The sequence below is a fragment of the Echinococcus granulosus genome (assembly GCF_000524195.1).
Source record: "Echinococcus granulosus chromosome Unknown EG_S00022, whole genome shotgun sequence".
NCBI lineage: Eukaryota > Metazoa > Platyhelminthes > Cestoda > Cyclophyllidea > Taeniidae > Echinococcus > Echinococcus granulosus.
Genome location: NW_020170402.1, coordinates 720,458 through 731,749, shown reverse-complemented (window position 1 = coordinate 731,749; position 11,292 = coordinate 720,458). Strand labels below are relative to the sequence as shown.

General features: G+C 45.1%; 2 protein-coding genes across 2 annotated transcripts in view; one reads left to right on the top strand and one right to left on the bottom strand. All coding sequences in view use genetic code 11, as the record gives it.

The window, feature by feature from the left end:
• Positions 1 to 2,378, bottom strand: part of EGR_03929 (hypothetical protein) — a gene marked incomplete at both ends in the record, with an annotated part of 3,893 nt that extends 1,515 nt beyond the window's left edge. Inside the window, 6 exons of the mRNA XM_024493178.1 lie at positions 495 to 756; positions 838 to 1,207; positions 1,634 to 1,752; positions 1,829 to 2,004; positions 2,044 to 2,219; positions 2,261 to 2,378. Coding sequence (XP_024352450.1) covers positions 495 to 756; positions 838 to 1,207; positions 1,634 to 1,752; positions 1,829 to 2,004; positions 2,044 to 2,219; positions 2,261 to 2,378 — 1,221 coding nt within the window. The remainder of the gene's footprint in view (positions 1 to 494; positions 757 to 837; positions 1,208 to 1,633; positions 1,753 to 1,828; positions 2,005 to 2,043; positions 2,220 to 2,260) is intronic.
• An 801-nt stretch (positions 2,379 to 3,179) lies between these two features.
• EGR_03928 (Protein transport protein Sec23A) lies at positions 3,180 to 9,430 on the top strand (the record flags this gene model as incomplete). The annotated part of the gene is made up of 12 exons (XM_024493177.1): positions 3,180 to 3,398; positions 3,461 to 3,601; positions 3,674 to 3,751; positions 3,786 to 3,944; positions 4,194 to 4,285; positions 4,987 to 5,290; positions 6,462 to 6,701; positions 6,885 to 7,297; positions 7,718 to 7,897; positions 8,108 to 8,315; positions 9,078 to 9,266; positions 9,338 to 9,430. The coding sequence occupies 12 exons, from the start codon at positions 3,180 to 3,182 to the stop codon at positions 9,428 to 9,430; spliced, it is 2,316 nt and encodes a 771-aa protein (XP_024352449.1).
• Between the last annotated feature and the right edge of the window lie 1,862 nt (positions 9,431 to 11,292).

Below are 11,292 nucleotides of genomic sequence, written 5' to 3'. Positions count from 1 at the left end.
GTGACCTTTTTCACTCCTAAATTTGCTTCTAAATGTCTTCTCCGATCTACCTGGCGCTGTGGTACGACAAATTATGTGCGACTTCTAGGATAAGATCTTGGTAAAGTGGAAGAGGACAAAATATTCAATGTTCCCAGTCCTTTTTCATTGCCCATTACCTAGACTACTGCAAATTTTTTTTGTTAGACGCGGTCTCATTATGACAGTAAATTAAAAGAATACGATAATAGAAGAGCACGCTAATTTCCTGGCTAATAATTAAATAAGGTGCCACCGCGGCTTCTAAATCCTCGTGCACTATCCGAGGATAGAACTTTCTGGTGACTTTTGAATCTATTACGGGACATGTGAGATTGGGAAATGAAATGTCTTGACAAAGTAGGCAATACAGTTCAACAAAAAGTGGCCCATTAACGGTTAACCTGATTCACCTGAAATCGAGAGAAAAATTATCCAACCACTGCCTTTCAGGTGAGGAAAACAATGATACCCACCTCCACATTCTCTCCAACCTCTTTACCCTTTTGTTCCGGCTTTTCAATATTCCTATTCCCGGCTACCGCATCTTCCATCATGGAGTCAGTTATGGGAATGAAAACAGAGTCATCTGTGATCAGTCGGAGGCGTTTCCTTCTCCTTTTAGACTGCCGTCTTGGTGGATTCTTCGGCTCTGGTGGCTCGGCTTCCCCTACTTCCTCTTCATTTTTCCCACCTTGTTTCAAGTCCATCTCTGGCTGATTTAGAGGAACAGTCGTTCTAGGGTGATGGCAGAAGCAGGCCTGTCACATTTTTACTGAAATAAAATAAGTAAAATCGGCGCTACCACTGTAGACGTACAGAACACACGCTGTCAGCAGATGAGATTCCGTAGGCTGGTGATTGAAAGGCAGATGGTGAAAAACGGCAGCTTTTGAAGAGTCCGATTCAGCGGGTTCGGCTACAGAGGAGATATCAGCAGCCCCGGTGGCTTTTTCAACCTTTTTGGTGGCTGCAACCCTCTTACGCTTAAGCTTGGGGCCGGGCACGTAGTCCTCGCCACCATCGTTGGGACACGAAGGGATGGATTGTTTGGATGGAGATGACTTCATAGTTTGAAGAGGAGTGGGTGGAGCTGACTCTCTAGTTTGGAAGGGAGTGGGCGGATTACCCGCGGCAGCTTCCTCGTTACCCGGAGGCAGAACCATTGTTTCCCTGCCCGCAGGATAACCTACAGACTAAATGAGAAAAGTGCATGCGAATTACCAGCTGGCAGTTGTGGGTAGAAGTCAAGTCCCCCAGGCAACTTCTGGTTCGCATAGAAATATTTTTACCACTGTGGAAATTGAAATACCAGCGGGGCAAAATATAATCTCAATCATCTGTATCGTAAAAAGTGCAACCGTTCGAGGAAATGGCCATACAAACAAGCACTTTTCCCACCAACAATGCGCTTACTGGTAAAGTAGATTCAAGTGGACTTCCCCTCGACAGAATGGTTACAACCTAGAGAAAATGAAACAATATCGAGACATTTTAGCAGTCTTTAGCTGGTTAATACCAAAACCATGAAGTCTGACAGCCTTCCAATTTAACGGTGGTACAAACTACGCATCTATTGGGAACGCTTCAGGCTCAATTTTAGTGTAGAGGTAACTAACGGAGTTGGACACGAGACCGAACGAATCAAACTCCATCTCTACAGACTGCGCACTAGGTCGGAGAGTCGCATCATTGGAGCGCCTTACACCCTCGTCCTCGCCTGGTAGAACGGTGCTAAAAGGGAAGCCGATGCACGTAGTCATCACTCAATCACAAAGGCAGATAAAATTAACGAAAATCAAGAACCCACACAGAAGACGTCATGGGCATAGAATCATTCGATCTACGCGAAAACGGTGTACTTCCAGGAAACGGTGAGGCCTGTGGCAACGCGAGTTCGCTGCAGATCCTGGAAGCAAGTTCATGGGCTCTAAACATTTCTCCGGTCATTGAAGCCAATTTTTCACGAAGAGCGTACAGAGTAGACTAGAGCAGCAAACTACAAAGTTAAAATATCTCTCTCACCTCAGCACTATTATTCTGCAGTCGATTGAGCTTCATCTGCAATTGAAAGGTTTCTTCACGAGAAACCTGAAGTTCAGCATTCCTTTCACTGAGCTCTTTTTGGAGTTCAGAGACCTTCCTGGCAAGTTGAATATTGTTTTGCTGGATTGATTCAATGTGTTTGTTCTGCTGAATGACTGAAGAGAGTTACGATTCAGAAGGAATCGGGTTGAATTACCTGACTTCTCTAGGACTTTTCTGGATATGTTTAATGTATTCTTGTTAGACCAACTCCTTCTTAACGCTTTGTTTTGTCGTTTGATTGACGGAAGAGAGGGGGTCTGCTGCGCTGACATTCCTAACCCTTGAGAGGTAGGTTAATAAAAAAATGAGTATATTACCGGTACCGATCAACGACTCTACTATATCAATAAGGTCAAGGCGTAATAAGTAAGGTGCAGGAAAGCATCTCGTTCATAGGAAAACGCATCAATTCCTAGGAAACGGTCGCCGGAACCCCACCCGCCAGACAGATAGAATGGGATTCGAAAACAGGGAAGGCGCTAACACGTCGCAACTAGGCATCAAGGCATGTAAACAAAACCATAGGGAGCAGACAAAATGCCTTCAGTCTATAAATTCTTTATTGTTAAACATGCATAAAAATAGCTGAGAGTAAATGCTGCTATTGTGACTGTTGAAAGCAGAAAAAGGACATGCTGCTAATGCTATACCCTTTCAAAAACTAACAAAATTAAACAAAGTTTTTAAACAGATTTGCTTAGGTTTTTACTACAGTTCACATTTGCGTAAGCGTTTCGGGCTGCCACGTCTATAAGGTAGCATGACACGAGATACTAGTACCAGTTTGCCCTAAATTAGTATTCTGTAAAAAATTCAATCATTTTTTCTCTTTTTGTTTTAAGGAATCTTGTTGCCGTTTGCGCCACACAAAACTCATTGCGTTGGTAGTCGTTGATTTTGCGGACACGTAGGTTTTTGTGCTTCTCGGGTTCATGTAAAAGTATTTTGGTAATCAGAGACGTTGTCTTTCTTGAGTCCGTGATTCGTTTGTGATGTTCCTTGCCTATTTTCTGTTATTTCCTTAATTGTAGACGTACCTGGCTCACCTGTTTTTAGTCGCCGCTTAGTCTACCATGGCGTCGATGAGCGAGTACATTCAGCAGACAGAAGCTAGTGATGGCATTCGGTTTTCATGGAATACGTGGCCCGCGTCACGTCTTGAAGCTGCCCAACTTGTTGTTCCCATCTCGTGTCTCTACACCCCTATGAAGGAACGTGAAAATCTTCCTCCCCTCATGTACGATCCTGTCGTTTGCACCCGATGCCGTGGAATTCTCAATCCTTTTTGTCAGGTGGGTGTCTTGGGTGTATATTTGTTGAATTTTCAGCTTAAATAATCATTTTGTTTACCTAGGTTGATATCCGTTCCAAATGTTGGAACTGCTGCCTGTGCTCATCGAGGAATACTTTTCCTTCACAATACGCTGGAATGACGGAACAAAACCTACCCGCTGAACTTATGCCTCAATTCACTACGATTGAGTATACCATAACGGTAAATTGTTTTCGAGACTAGCTATGATCCCATGTTGTAAATTTACTTGTTATATTTATATCTTTTTTTTAGAAAGCGCCAGCACCGCCACCAGTGTTCCTCGTTGTCATGGATACTTGCCTCGAGGAAGCTGAATTCAATGCTTTAAAAGTAAACTCCCAAACCCTCTTATCTTTCTTTTTAGAATGCAATCCAGCAGCTCTTTGCCACGCTGCCACCCAACTGCATGATTGGATTAATCACCTTCGGACGTATGGTCCACATTCACGAGTTGAACAGTGGTTCTATCGCCAAGTCTTGGGTGTTTAAGGGTACAAAAGACTACACCGGCGATCAGATTCAAGTGTGTTCTTATTTACCCTGTTAATTTATGCTATTATTCTCTCTAATCTTTGGATGTTTCTTTCTTTACTGTTAACCCCACTTATAGAATATCTGCGTAAGTTAGAGGCCCTGGTGTTGCCAGCCCTTCCCCTTTCCTTTTTTGCGCTTTCTAACATTGAATTAACCTCACTTTTTGGTAGAATAACCGATTCTTAACGGGCTTACTGAATCAACCTGATAAGTTATTATTCTGCTCACTTCTTTGAAGGGGATGCTAGGGCTGGGCAGAAGCGGAGTCCCCGGCCGAAATACCGGTCCACCTGCAACTCAAGTTACGCCTGGTGGTCTTCCGCAAAACAGGTATGTCTTTATCGGTCTTTCATCTAATTCTATTCTTTATTCGTTCATCTACTCATCATTGTCTATGTGCTCCCGTCTTCCGAGGGTTTCATGTTTTAAAGTTTTATACCGTTGCAAATGCGCTTAACGATGCAAAAAGTGGTATTTTACTCGGAAGACTAGAGGAACGCGCAGAATGATCAAAATAATGCATAACCAGTGTACAGTCTTCATCTCAACGATACTTCTGTGCTAGAAGAACTGGTTCTCCTCAAATGGCTTTCAAAGAACTAATTTAAATGGATTAATTTCTAACCTTCGCTACAGTAATCGAAGAAGAAAGGAATATGAAAATCATCGCGTTATCAAAGGAAGAATGATCGGCGGCTCTTCATCGCTTATCTTCCCCCACGTCATTGATGATGTCCCTCCGTCGCGTATTCATGCGGCTTAGTGCTGATGTTTAAAAAATTTTGCTAGAAAGTCTTGTTTTAAGGCGCTTCTATTAATTTAGCGCTTCAGGTGATTTTTCCATCAATTCAGATTGTTAGTCTCAATCTGTGTCGATTACCGTTGAGAGGATGTGATTCCAATTTTTTATTGTTCAACGGAAACGGCATTGGGCTATCACTAAATTTTTGCTACATCCAAAGGGGAATGGGTACAGGGAAATCGTTGCGATTCATTTATATAAAGTGTTTTTTCGTCTCTTTTCGTTAAAGATTTCTTCAGGCAGTGGAGTGTTGCTCCGCCTCGCTGAATACTCTGTTATCGGAGCTGGCACCGGATCCCTGGCCAGTGCTGCAGGGGCGGCGGGCTTTGCGCTCATGCGGTGCTGCGGTCTCCATCGCTGTAGGCCTGTTGGAGGCGGCTTTTCCCAACACTGGCGCCCGTATTCTCTTCTTTCTTGGGGGGCCTGCCACTCAGGGACCTGGCATGATAATCGATGATGATCTGAAGAACATCATTCGTTCGCATCATGATGTGGAAAAGGATAATTGCCCCTATATGCGAAAGGCTATTAGAGTGAGTGGGATGCTCCATCTCTTATTTTTCAAAGAAAAACTTTATGCAATGCTTAATACTCCTGTTTTGCACTTCATTTAATGTTTCGGGGTGGGGTTATTTGAAGGCGTCAGGACGCGAGCAGTCTTGGTTTCTACAGCATCATCAGATTTGTAGTATATTGCTCTTTTATCTAAAATTTCTTTGAGTCTAATCTCTGTCCTTCTGAGACTACTAAGTATGTGATAAAGTGGTGAAGTAATACGTCCCATGGTCCTCTCCTGTCTTTGACCATTGTTCTTCCCCATTGCGGTAGTGGTTGAGATGAAAGCATTTTTCACTTTGTTTGTACCTTTCCCCAATGGGCGGCTTGAGTTGGTCTGAAGGCTTGATATCGGACCCAGCAGCGCAGACTGGCGATATCGAGGCGAAGTGCTTATGGGAGGCGCTGCAGTTTGTCTCCTCTATCAGTGGGACGCGATCGCCTCGCGACTTACCCAATGGTAAGCTGAGTATTAACGCCCTGATTGGCAGATGAACAACTAATGAGGAGCACGGAGATTTATTGGATAGATGTTGCAAAATCAGCCAGGCATTTATCCGGTACCGCAAGGGTATTTGCCTAGTAGTTGGCAGTTAGCACTTGCATGATGAAACGCTTCACTCCTTCTATCGTGCAACGAGTCGCACCTATGCGAAGTACGGATTCAATAACGAGGTTCGCGCGAAATCCATTTATCATGACCCAGGTGTCATTGAGGCAAAGAAAGTGTTCACAGAGTCGCGTGCTTCCAACTGGAGCATTTGGCGTGGTGTTTGTGGCTCACATTATCCTCCCCACTTTCCCTCCTCCCCCTCCTAAGCACCTGTAAATAGGAGTTTCGTTGAATGGTTTCGGTCTTTGCATGGTGAGTGTCGAACAGTGGCAACAAAAGTATTGGTTGAGACGAGGCGGCTTTTATAGTTAGGAAGTCTCGGATCCACCTAACTTCTACCTTCCCTAGGGCAGGAAATGAGGCGTAGGAAAGAAGTGTGAAAATAACTAGACTCACTTGCATTTGCATTGAAATTGAAATAATCCTGCTTAGTTTAGCGATAAAAGTGGAGGCGTAGGGTACTCTTGTCTGTTTTTCCCATGGTCCGCACTGCATACAATTATCATGATAGATTGTTTCTGTCTGTCTACTTATAGCACTACGAGGGTCTGGCTAATCGGGCGGCTCAGAACGGGCACGTGGTGGATATCTTTAGCAGCCACCTGGACCAGACAGGTCTGCACGAGATGCGCTACCTAGTCAACTACACCGGCGGCAGCATGACCATGTGTGACTCCTTTGCCTCCAATCTCTTCATCCAGAGTTTTCAAATCTTCCTCCGTAAGGATGTCCATGGACACTTCAAAATGGGCTTTAATGGGCAGTTAGAGGTCAAGGTCAGTCATTTTCTACCTAAGTTCCCATTTCTCTCCTTTCATTTCACTTCAACGGATGAAATTGCACAATTTCAAAGTTCTTTTATTGGCTTTTACATCTCATAGATTTCCATGGATTTACCGTTAGTCGGCTACACACTTAATACTCTTTGCCCCGACTTAATCCTGCCATCTCTTTAACAGACCTCCCGCGAACTCAAGGTATCCGGTTGCATCGGTAGCTGCTTCTCTGCCAACGTCAAGACTCCCAGCACCGCAGAGAGCGAGGTGGGCATCGGGCACACTTCAATATGGCGTCTAAACGGCCTCACACCTTCCTCTACCTTGGGCATCTTTTTCGAGGTCACACAGGCCCATGGACAGGCGGCAGCGATGATTAATAGTGGCGGTCGAGCGTATGTGCAGCTGGTGACGCAGTACCAGTACGCATCAGGCCAGCGTCGAATCCGAGTGACCACAGCGTGTCGACAGTGTATCGACGCTACGAGTCAGCACGCCTACCTGGTGGCGGGCTTTGATCAGGAGGCGGCGGCTGTGCTTATTACTCGGATGGCCATGTTCAAAGCGGAGACGTCGGATGGGCGAGATGCATTAAGGTATTTTCTGCGGTTAATCAGCAGGAAGTATCCTATTCTTGTCTAGATGTTTGGTTTGAAAGTCCACATGCTATCTAGAGTTATGCGAGAATCATTCCCTAAAGTAGCCAGTTGTACACACTTTGAACCTATGCCACCTATTCAACAGAGCAGTTGCACAGTCCAATTAGCAAAACAGTACCTCGCACACCGTATCTCGTGATTAAAAGGAGTATTCAACATATTGGCTCATCTAAGATCCTTCAAAGACTGTTTGAATTTACGAGTGTTTCGAAGATTGTGTTACATACTGATGGCCTTCACATTCACTGAGATGTGTTGGGGTAAACTGCAGGCCTTTCTTTGGTTAGATAACAGTGGCCATGCCATGATGCTAGTCGCGTCTTTCTTCTCTCTTCCTGGTTTTGCCTTTGTGTGCAGGTGGCTGGATCGCCAATTGATCAAGCTGTGCCGCAAATTTGGCGAGTATCACAAGGACGATGCCGCCTCCTTCCGTCTGCCCGACGAGTTTTCCTTTTACCCCCAGTTCATGTTCCACCTTCGACGTTCCTCTTTCATCCAGGTCTTTAACAACAGTCCTGATGAGACTGCCTATTATCGGTGCGTTTAATCTTTCATCTTCCATTGAGTTACGGTTACTTCACAGTCTGGAAGTAATTTGAATTAGACAAGACAGGCATTAGATGTTAGTTTATTCAAATTCAAATTTCACGATCATTAAATTTTTGAGAATTTCAGTTACTTCTTACAGATAAATGAAGAAGGGGAGTATAGAAATGACCGTACTTTTCATTTCTTCTCATCATGTAGGCATGTACTGAACACGGAGGACTGCTCAAACGCCCTCCTGATGATCCAGCCCTCACTGATTGCCTTTAGGCTGGACGGCACGGACGAGGCGGTGCTGCTCGACTCCACCAGCATCCAGCCAGACACCGTTCTCCTCATGGACTCTTTCTTCCACATTCTCATTTACGTAGGCGAAAATATTGCCAAGTGGCGCAAGGCTGGTTTTCTCGTATGTCTCCTCCCTATGTTTCTTTGTCCGCTTTATCGCGAGTTTTGGGATGCCTTCTATCTATAAGTTCAGGTCTACCTGAATTAATGAAAGGCCTTTTATTCTAAAATCCACCATTCAACTGGATGAGTATCTGTCGACGTACATAATGTGCTGGTGCCTACTAATTGAATTGCCTGAGTTATCTCTGCTTCCGAGAAGCCCTGGACGACTGAATTCGTAGAAGTCCTTAAGGGCCGATACCATGACTTTCTTCTACTTTGCTCCTCATTCTTTTCAGTTCTCTCTAGTGTGGGTGACTGGTAAACTAGTGTGTGTCTTCTGAAACGCTCTGAGCACCCTTGAAGGTGTTCACGATATTTAGTTATTTTTGAATCGTTGGGAGAGCTGAAGGGCTAGAAGGAACCCACCTCGCACATCCTCCTCACCTCTCATTCTTGTTCTCTCTTGGAGTCTATGAGGTTAGGTGACTTACATTTTTATGTCTACTGTTGCTATTAACTTCAAGCTCGACTGAATTTAGCCCCCAGCAACTCAGCAAGGGTAGATCTCAGGCTTTCCTATGAAGGTCATTTTTAGCCTAAGCGAGTTCTGCACCGTGAATGGTCCAGACTCTTTAGCATTCATGCTGATGGGCCAAGTAGTATGTGGGTTGTAATTTTCACCACCAAGCAATCTGTAGAGGACCTCTCGAAAGGGTATATATCAATTTCTGCCCACTCCTTCTATTACTTTATTTCCTGTTGATGTTGTGTTGTCCAGGAGATGCCTGAGTATGCGTACCTGCAGGCCGTGATAGAGAAACCTCGAGCGGAGGCGAGGGACATACTGCGCTCGCGTTTTCCCACCCCACGCTACATTGACACGGAGCACGGGGCCAGTCAAGCTCGCTTTCTTCTCTCCAAGGTCAACCCCTCACAGACGCACAGCAGCATGTTCGCCTACGGACAGGTAGGTCATCTTTGGCCCCGAACCCTGAAATAGTATGTGTTAAGCCGCTATTAACTCCTCCCACCTTGCAGGACTCATCTGCATTCGCAGTGTTGACGGACGACGTGTCATTACAAGGCTTCATGGACCACCTGAAGAAACTGACCGTCTCATCCTCCGTCTAGCCGTCTCTATCTCTTTATTCTCTCTGACATGTTCTGGTCTTTCCCTCTCTGGTCTTGTTGGGTGTGAATGTCTTAATCTGTCTGTCTGTCTCTAAAACAATTTTTTGCCTCTTGTCTTCTGAGTGAGAATCTAATTATATGCCTTCATTTCCCTCAGCTTGTCGTTCTTGGTCTGACGGTTTCAATGCTGATGTGGATTTAAGGTGGACGCGTAAAGCAGAGGGCAAACTCGCGTTACATCCTCCAGAACCAACCAGCACAGTGAAATGAGGGTTCAATATAAAAGAAAGGTAGCAGAAAGTACAGAAACGAAGATCCTGCTTAGAGAAGAATGAAGTTGCAATCTTGGTGTAACTTTTTATCCAGCTAGGATCTGGACCATTTAAAGAGACTGTGTGTTCTTCGCTTCTCCATCCTCCATTCATTCTTAATCAACCCAGCTTACTATGGGGTTCAAAGTTGGGGCTTAACTAAGCCAACTCCCGAATTGTCCCTTTTGAGAGCGAACCAATATCTCTTCAACTCGGCATGGCAAATCATCGTCTCCACTCTTCTGATGCTTCTAGGCATCACTTTTGAACCAAACTCTGCCCTTGTCCCCAGTCCAACAATGGTGCACTCTGATCCAATTCCAACAGGAAAATTTTTGTTTCAAAGACAAAACTTTCTTTAAAATCGGGTGTGGTTTTATCCTCCTCTCCTTCCCCCCACCCAACCTGGTAGTAGCATTGCGTCATCAACTACTCTCCTGTTGCGCAGCTCGCAGATGAGACTGTTCAGCCGTCCCATAGGGTACTTTCCAGCGGTTGGTTTTCCGCCAACGTGGGCATTCAACTAAGTTTGTTGTCACACTCGCCATCAGCACGGTTTTGCCATCAATTGCGTTGTCTCGGCTAACAGCAGGGAGGGCTGAAAGTGCTTTGCGCCATCACAACAAGAATATGGAGTGCTTTCAACTTTTGAAGTCGAATTCACTGTCATCATCATCGGGTGGTTGTCAATCAGGGGTCGTCAGTTCCTTACGTAGTGCACTGTGAATGCTTGCACCTCTAATCCACTCTACTCTGTCGACGCCCATCTCTTTCTTCTCTCCCGCCGCTCTTGACGTCCTACACACCTCTCCACTTGCTCATCACAATAAGCAACCCATTTGTCTGGACTGCATCGGGGTGATAAAGGGTGTAGGTAGGTCATAGATAAGCTTTCTATAATGGTACCAGCGGCCAGGAGAGACGACTCTCAATCTTGATCACTTGTTTCCTACCCGATGCCGTGGAGATTACAATAGGCCATGTTTTGAACGTTAACTTTTCCTATTCTTCATTTCTGCACTGTCAGGTAAGTTAAGTTCAGTGACACTAGCAGTGAGACGTGAACAGCTCCAATACGGTTCTGTTGCAATACTCGCCATCAGATCTCCAAATTGTATAGCACCACCTTTCGGTGAGTCCATATCTGACTCATTCTATGCGACCCATTGCAAAAAGAAGAATGCACTGTAGGAATTGTCCTGAATGTCGTCCAATGATCTGCATGACGAACTCTCCCTCTCTGAGGACAAAACAGTCACAACGAATCTCACAACAATCGACGATGCATACAACACTACTCACTGAACGGCCTGTGCTGACGGCCATTCCTTGGAGGAGGGTCACTGAATGTCGGACGATCCACCACAGCAACTGAAGTGTGTAAGACCACAATCTGACTCGCCAAGTTGTCTTGTCATCTACTGAACGGAGTCAGCAATTGTCCGATCCAAATTTACGCCAATCGGTCGACCGAGCAATCAACCAGTTGTCACTTCACCCCAATTAACGAACTGAACTAATGCCGACTAAACAGCATTATCATCTTTTACG